This window comes from Chaetura pelagica, unplaced genomic scaffold (assembly GCF_000747805.2).
Source record: "Chaetura pelagica isolate M959 unplaced genomic scaffold, ChaPel_1.0 scaffold676, whole genome shotgun sequence".
Lineage (NCBI taxonomy): Eukaryota > Metazoa > Chordata > Aves > Apodiformes > Apodidae > Chaetura > Chaetura pelagica.
In genome coordinates, this window is record NW_009953724.1 from 825,382 (window position 1) to 833,030 (window position 7,649).

Here is a 7,649-nt window from a genome sequence, read left to right on the forward strand (position 1 = left end):
AAGGCCTTTTCTTCTCACTTTGGCTGTCAGAGCCTTCCCCTCCATCATAGACATCCCTTTGAAATCCTCTGTCTGGCCTCTTCACACCTCGGTGTGGAGCAGGGGCTGCAGAAATCCCCCTCCACCCAGGCAGCCTGGCCAGCTGCTCCAGCAGGGATTGTGCAGGGACCCGGCACAGGCCCCGCGGACACGGCGGGACTTCAGCTGGGCTGTGGGAACCAGCTCTGCTGAGCTGTTGCCTCATTCCACCTTAAGGGCACAGAAGTGGGAAAAGCTGGTAATGCAGTGAGGAAAGCAGGGGGATTAGCAGGCAGCTGAGGGAGCTGGGGGGGCTCTAGCCTGCCTTGCCGGGTGCCAGCAGTGCTGGAGAGGGGGCCAAGCTGGATCCATTCCCACCACACCAAAATTCGGTGCTGCAGCTTGGGAACACATCACAGGGAACCAGCACGAGCAGGTCTCTGTCTGGCAGCTCTTGAGTCCCCAAGGAAATAAGACAGTATTTCGAGGCTGGCTGTTTTCCAAAGGAGAGCAATGCTGGGCTCCGCAGAGGGGTTTGCTGGAGGAGGGACAGGGCTGGGGTCTGCGTGTGCCCCCTCCCTCGTAGCCAGAAGGGTCTGGAGTGTGGCCACGCGCAGACAAGTGCATCAAATTGGATGTGATTTATGTTTGCAGGCATCACGGGGGAGAGGACGTGTGGTGGTGGGCAAGGAAGGCGGCGCGAGGAGGAGGGAAGAGTGAAGAGAATTTTCTTGATGGATCCTTGGCTTCTGCAAAGCAGGAAAGACGCCTTTTCAGCTGAGTTTGCTCTTAGGCCCGTGGGCAACGAGTGCTGAAGGATTCCTGTCTCCGAAGGGGAGGGGAGGGTCAAAAAGCCCCGATTTCAGTCGCCCAGGAGCGGCAGATCCTGGATGTCCCAACCCTGATCCCGGGTCCCTGCGCGGCAGCGCCCAAGGCGGGAGGTGCCGTGTAAGCCGGAGGAACAGGGACACCGGCCGAGGCTGGTGAGAAGAGGAACGTCGTGATCTGGCTGCTCTTGGATGACCCTTCCCTCAAGACCCCCGCTGGTGACGGCATCCTGGGCACGGCTGCCACAGCTGCAGAGGAGCCTGCGCCTCGGGCCCTGCGGCTGGAAGAGGCCATCCTGCTGGCCAGGAAGCTCCGGCGGGATGGCAGCATGTCGCTGGGAACACGGCGCAGCGGGGCTGGCCTCACAGCAGGGCTTGGGTAAGCCAGGGAAGATGCAGTCAAAACAACCGGAGCTGGAGCAGCCTCCCTCCTGGGGATCTGCACGGGGCCCGCAGCGCTGTGGAGGAAGGACCACGGCCACGTCTGGATGGGCAGGAGGGAAGTGGCCACAGGCGAAGGCTCCATTTCAGCCACATAATTATTCAGGTGGGAGAGGAGTCGCAGCCGGATGGGGTCAGCAGCATTTTGGCCCTCCAGGATGCCCAGGTACCTGACAACTTCAGTGAGACATTCGCGGAAGCCAATACTCCTGTAATCCACAGCCAGAGCTCGAGCATCTAAGAAGCCTGTAAGGAGAGGACAGGGGTGACAGGAAGTCCCTGCAGAGCTCAGGAATGTGCTTTGATTTCACTACCCTCTCTAACGCACTGTGTATTTCACTTGAGGCACTTTGCTGCCGTGTGATATTCCTGAAGCAGATTCCTGAAGCCAAGTGGGTGTCCGAAAGGACTGGATGTTTGCGTGCATGGGAACAGCATCTGCAGTTATCTCACTGGGATAAAACTGCCAGGTCATGAAGCCTCTTACTCCAGTGTGGGAGATGAGTAAGAAGTTTCATTAACCATGCTCAGGAAGGATTTTTTCCTATTGAACTCTGTCAGTTTTCACTGCTGGAGACACAACTGTGGGCCAGGTGGGCACTGGGTCCCTCTCTTTGCAAAATGGACCATCCCCAAACTTGCAGAGCAGGGGGACACTGTGTCTCCTCAATCCACAGCTGAACACCATTGTCATCTGCCTGGTCCCAGTCTTTAGACTTCATTTAAACTGATGTCTGCCTCAAGGACACAGGGCAGTGGCAGAACCAAGACCATTGAGCCAAGAAAGCTCAAAGCCACAAAAATCAACAAGATAAAATGCAACTGACAGCTGATTTTTGGGCTTCTGCTCCCTCCTTGCAGCTTCATGAGACAAGAAGCAATAAAGCAGAGAATGTCACAGCACAGCGACGCACTGGGCCACTTTGCTTGATGGGGTCTCGTGACAATACAGCCCTTTGTTGCAGTGCAGTCAAACTGAATATCTAAACAAATGTTCCAGACCAAGTTACAGCTCTGAACCAAAGCCTGGATGCCAGCAATGTCCCCAGCAAGCCAAAAATGGGTGGTAAGCAAGCCAGAGACTTCTTTACTGGAGCTCTGATCTCCATCCTGTTAACTGGAACAGGACAGAGGGTCTGTACTGAGGTCTCAGTACAAATAAGACCTTTGTTGAATCTCGCACAGGGCTCCCTCTCTCTTCTTATAACAACCAAGAAACCAAAAAAAAAAAAAAGAACAGAAAGGGAAAAAAAAAAAAAAAAGCCTTGTTTATTTGCAGAGTCCCCAAGCAGAATTCAGCCTCTGTAGGAAATGTATCCCAGGGAGGAGGTAAAGGGTTTAATATAGGGTTTTTTCTGGAAGGAGGCTCCATTTCTGGGCAGGATTCAGCACATCTCTGGCTTGGCTGCTCTTAGCAGGGTGTGTGACAACAGCAGTGCTGCTGTCCCTCTGGGTTCTTGGGACTTGCTGTCCCACATATCCCCCAGTCTTCCAAATGTATCCATGGGATGCTGACCCATATGTTAGACAGAAGAAGAACAACAGGGCAGGAAATGTCCCTCTGCCCTCTCTCAAAAATCTCTCCCTCAGGAAGCAGGCAGGGCAGTGTTTGGTGCTGCCTGGTGTCAGCAAGGCACACCAGCACCAGGATACTGCTGGTTCATGAGGCTGATGGGGAATTTTCCTTCCAGGTTTTCCACCTCCACCTCACCCATATGCTTACAGGGGCAGTTCTTACCTGTTCCTCCAGTGGCGTGAAGCATTTTTAAATGATCCACTGTCATCTGTAGAATTTCTGCCTTCTCCAGCTTGGAAGAGCCCTGTGTGTTGGGAGCAGGGGGAAAAAGAGCAGCTCATCATTTTATGGTGTAGAGTTTTATGCCTCACAGGAGCTGGGCCTTTCCCAATGACCTTCTCCTCAAAACCTTCCTGAGGCCCAAGAGTGCTCAGGTGGGAACAGGGCATCCATCCAGGGCTCTGCTTGTTACATTACGTGAGTAGAAAATGGAGCTCCTTCCCAAAATCTCCATTTTTGTGCATCTTCATATCTACAAAACACTTTCTGGACTGAATTTATCCTCCCTAGGGCTCCTGAATATTTGTTAATATTGTTTTACCACCCAATTTCACCACCTACTTACTCCCTGAAGTGATGGTGATAAGAAAGACAGAGCAACGCTCCAGACTTTGTCATTCTGAGGGCTCTACCCTTACGCTGCTGAACTGCAGCCTGCACAGGAGGAGGGCTGGGAATGGGGGTGGGACACAGCCCACATGGGAAGAGGGGTTGGGAATTAGGGACACGCAACCCACCCTGGGAAGAGGGGTTGGGAATCAGGGACACACAGACCTGCTTCTCGAAGGCGGTGGGCACCAGGCGCCGCAGCTCGGAGAGGCTGCTGTTGATCCGGTCCCGGCGCCGCTTCTCAATGATCTGTGGGAGATTTCCAAGGGAGGAGAAGAACCCACAGTCATTTTATGGCAAGAGTTCACGGGTTTCAAGCCCTCATTTACAGCTGTGGCAGGTGGAGAGAGGCACTTTGAAGGAGGGGCCATACAAGTAAATGTTTTGGGTGCAAAAGAAACATTAATGGAGTGGTGTGATAAGCCCAGGTGAGATTGCTTTTCTCCACCCTTATCCCCACACCCTTTTCTGCCAGATTTGAGGCCAGACCTCGGCAAAAAACCAACCTCCAGTTGGCTGTGGGGAGAGTTCTGCAGGGAATGGTGTGAAGTGGATTTTGCACTGCATCCCCATGGTAAGGATGTGCCCAAAGCCCCTCTCGGCACACAGGGGATGTGCTGGGGAGCCCTGGCACACAGCTGGGACCTGCCTGACCCCTCCAGGAAGATACAGCACAACCACCCTGGTCAACACAAATGAGACTCACCCCTCTCCGCTTCTTCCTGGCTTGGATCTGAGAGGTTGTAGTGGGAGACACAGACCTGGAAACATGGCTGGAAAGGAAGAAGAGGGAATGGTTTCTTGCTCTAGCTGGAGAGAAACCTCTGTTGCACATATGCTTTACACACGTTTGCCATCTGCTGAATAATGTCTTCTGTGGTTCCCATCTCATTTTTACCCACAACACAGAGCTCAGGAACTGGGGACAGGGAGCCAAGCAGAGACATGAATCCCACTCTCTCCCAGCCTGTGACAAATTCCTGCGCCAAACTGCCCATGCTCTACCAGGCTCACATCTCCTTTGATCTCAGCCCATGCTGGCATCTCCAGAGGGTTGGAAAGCAGATCCGAGCTCTGGAGTCGTGGCTTTTTTTTTTCCCCTCCATGTGCAAACCTCTGGGCTCTCATGCCTGAGCCTGCCCCCTCTGCAAGGCTTTGCCTCTGGGAGCTGCCCCAGCTCCCACCCAGGGCGGCAGCACAGGGCTGGCTGCTCCTCGGGGTGCTGCTGATGGCAGCAGTTTCTGTGGTTTCTGAGGGCTTCCTGGAGGCTCACTTCACTAACCACAGTTTTTGGGGTGGGCTGTGATATTCTGAATGCATGGACAGCCCTGAACCAGAGAGGGGCCAAGATCCAGGCAGGGGGAACATCTGGCAGGAGGTGACAGAGCAGGGACCCTGTCTGCTGGCAGGCAGACCCGGGGACAAGGGACACAAGGGAACAGGCTAAGAAGAAAGGTCCCACAAACCATCCTGTCCCTGACGGGTAAGGCTAAAGACACCAAAGGTCAGCACTAGGCAGGCATAGGGAGGCAAAGTTCAATCCTGGGGTCCCTAGGGAGTTGAAGTCTCTGCAAGGACAGATAACCAGGCATGGGAAACTCCCTGGAGCAAAACCCCTCTTCTGGGGAGGCAGGTTGGGCCACCTTCCACCTCCCTGAAGGGGGGGATCTCCCTCTGGAAAGCAGGACTGGCTCGGGGGCTGTTCCTGTGCCTTAGGAAACCAGGCATAGGGATGGCAACATGCAGGAAAGCCAGAGCCCTGCAGCCCAGCCAGCACCATGCTCCAGAGGGACACGGAGACCACCTGAGACCTACAAACCTGGAAAAGGGCAATTTGGGTTCACCCTGTCAAATCAAAATACTTTTCAGCTCAACAGGGCGTTTAATAGCAGGCTATTAAAGAGATTTCTGCAGACAGTGCTGTCTGCACGGCAAGCCAAAAAACTAGACCAAACTCAGCCCATTCAAAATACATTTTGTCAGGCCCAAGTGAGGAGCTTTCAGAAGTGGTTTTTCCACAAGCAAACAAAATAACATGTTCTTCTACCGACGGCTCTGCTCATCTCCATACAGGTTCCCTATTTGAATGTCTGCTGGGTGGGCTTTCTCTGGGCAGAGGTGCTGGCTGGCTTTGCAAGCAGGAACACGTGTGGCCAATATACATAAATGCACAGAGAATGGGCACGTACGATGTGAAAACGGGGGCACTGGGGTGTGATCCGTGCAGGGGGTGGGCACTGGATTTGCCTGGCAGTGCCAGAATGTGGAGCACACACCCCAGGAGCCTCTAAGAGTGAATTCTGAAGAGCTGCAGAGCTGTCCGAACGCGTTGCTCTTTGTGAGCCACAGCTCCAGATGTGGATATGAAGACCCAGCTTACTGCAAAATACTTTTTTTTTTAAATATGTTTGACAGATTCGAACCACATAAAAGCACCATAACTATCTTCTCTGATGATTAAAATTTCTGCCTTGCTCTTTGCTCGATTTTATAATTCGCAGCATAACTTGGGCTGCTTTTTTTTGTTGTTGTTTTGATTTGGTTTTTTTCAAAATAAAAACAGAAAACAAAACCAAACCAAACAGCATCTTGCACTTCTGCAGTGACCCCAGAGTCTAAACTTGCTACACGCACTGAACCGAGCCTCACACCCCGTGTGACTCATCCCAGCTCCACAGGGAAACTGGTTTGCCCAAACCACGCGACCGATGGGTAATGGGCTGGGAAGCCCAGCTAGACAGCCCAACTGCCTCCCCCTGCCCTCATCACTCCACCTCACTCCCTGCCTGGAAGTGTTTCATTTTGCCCATGTCCCATGTGGGACCGCGTTACTTGGGGTGGGAACTTGCCAGGGCAGGACCAGCTCTGTTGGCGTGTTTGCATGACACGAGCAATGATATACATGTATACAAATACCTCCAGATCACAGCACTGCCCAGTCCTGCGACTGGCTTGACAAGACAAACATATTAGCAGCACCAGACAGAGATCAAAAATTCATAGTTACTCCTCTCTGAAATAAAATATTATGGCAATTCCTCTCTTTTCACCCACTGGGGCACTACAGGCTGAGCATGCTGTGCTGGTACAAAGAGGTGGGATGTATTTCACCTGTGGCAGGAAGGTAGATTAAATATAGGTGCACTCAGAAGCTCTGTGAGGGGCTGAGGAATTTGTGTCAGAAATGCCCAACTCTGCCTGTGACTGTATCAGTGAGAAGCAGAGTCATGGATTTAGTCCCATGAGGAGCTGAGCTTGGCACAGGGCAGGGCAACTTCTCCACTCAGGACACCAGGCAGCAAAAGGGAATTCATTCCTCTGGGGCCTCACTGGACTCAGAGGGAAGGGGACAGACACTTGGCTACTGAAACAAGAGTTCAAAGCAGCTGATTTTTGGGCAAAAACAAATTAGCAGAGCCCTTCCTTCATCTCCAGCAGCGTCTGCAGGCTCAGAGCCCGGGCATGCCCTGAGTGGCTGACACGGGCTGGGGGTGTCCCTTGCCAGCAGAGCCCCAGCCCTGGGGACAGAGGTGTGAAACCCGGGGACATGGCTGAGGAACCACACAGGAATCCTGACCTCACTATTTCACCCAGCATCAAAGCCCCGGAGCCGGCAGGCAGCTCAGCAGTGATGGGATGGGGCGGTACTGGAGGTTGCACCCCGAGAACTGGGCCAGCTCCCCCCTGCTCGGGCTCCCTCTTTCACACAGATCAAAGCCCCAGCTGCTGCATGACAAATGCATCGGCACAGCAGAAGCGTTTCTCATGCAAAACCTCCCGGTTTCTTCCACATTCCCTGGGAGTCCCGGGATCCCCGGGAGTGCAGCTGCCGGCAGCCTTTGCTGGGGGGACACTGCCCTGTCCCGGGGTGCAGGGACCTGCGGGCACCGGGCTCCCGCTAAGGGAGATCAGAGCTGCCCTTCTCCCCAGCGGGCAGGAGGAGGCGATTGCGCTGGTTTTAACGAGGCATTTTCTGGGATGCAATTAGCTCTTCACACGGCTTTAATCCCTGTGTGACGGGCCGGGTCCCAACACCAGCATCAGCCCACACTTGCACAGGGGAGTGACCCAGCCCGAGGGTTCGTTAGCGAGGATCCCGGTGAGTCCCGAGGATCCCGGTGAATCCCGAGGATCCCGGTGAATCCCGAGGATCCCGGTGAGTCCCGAGGATCCCGGTG

At 53.9% G+C, this 7,649-nt stretch overlaps 1 protein-coding gene across 1 annotated transcript in view; it reads right to left on the reverse strand.

Moving 5' to 3' along the window:
* Positions 1–864: 864 nt before the first annotated feature.
* HEYL (hes-related family bHLH transcription factor with YRPW motif-like) overlaps positions 865–7,649 on the reverse strand; it is a 23,203-nt gene continuing 16,418 nt past the window's right edge. The window contains exons 2-5 of the mRNA XM_010000622.1: positions 4,178–4,244; positions 3,637–3,720; positions 3,025–3,106; positions 865–1,532 (exon numbers count right to left, since the gene is read on the reverse strand). Of these exons, the coding sequence (XP_009998924.1) occupies positions 865–1,532; positions 3,025–3,106; positions 3,637–3,720; positions 4,178–4,244 (901 nt within the window). The remainder of the gene's footprint in view (positions 1,533–3,024; positions 3,107–3,636; positions 3,721–4,177; positions 4,245–7,649) is intronic.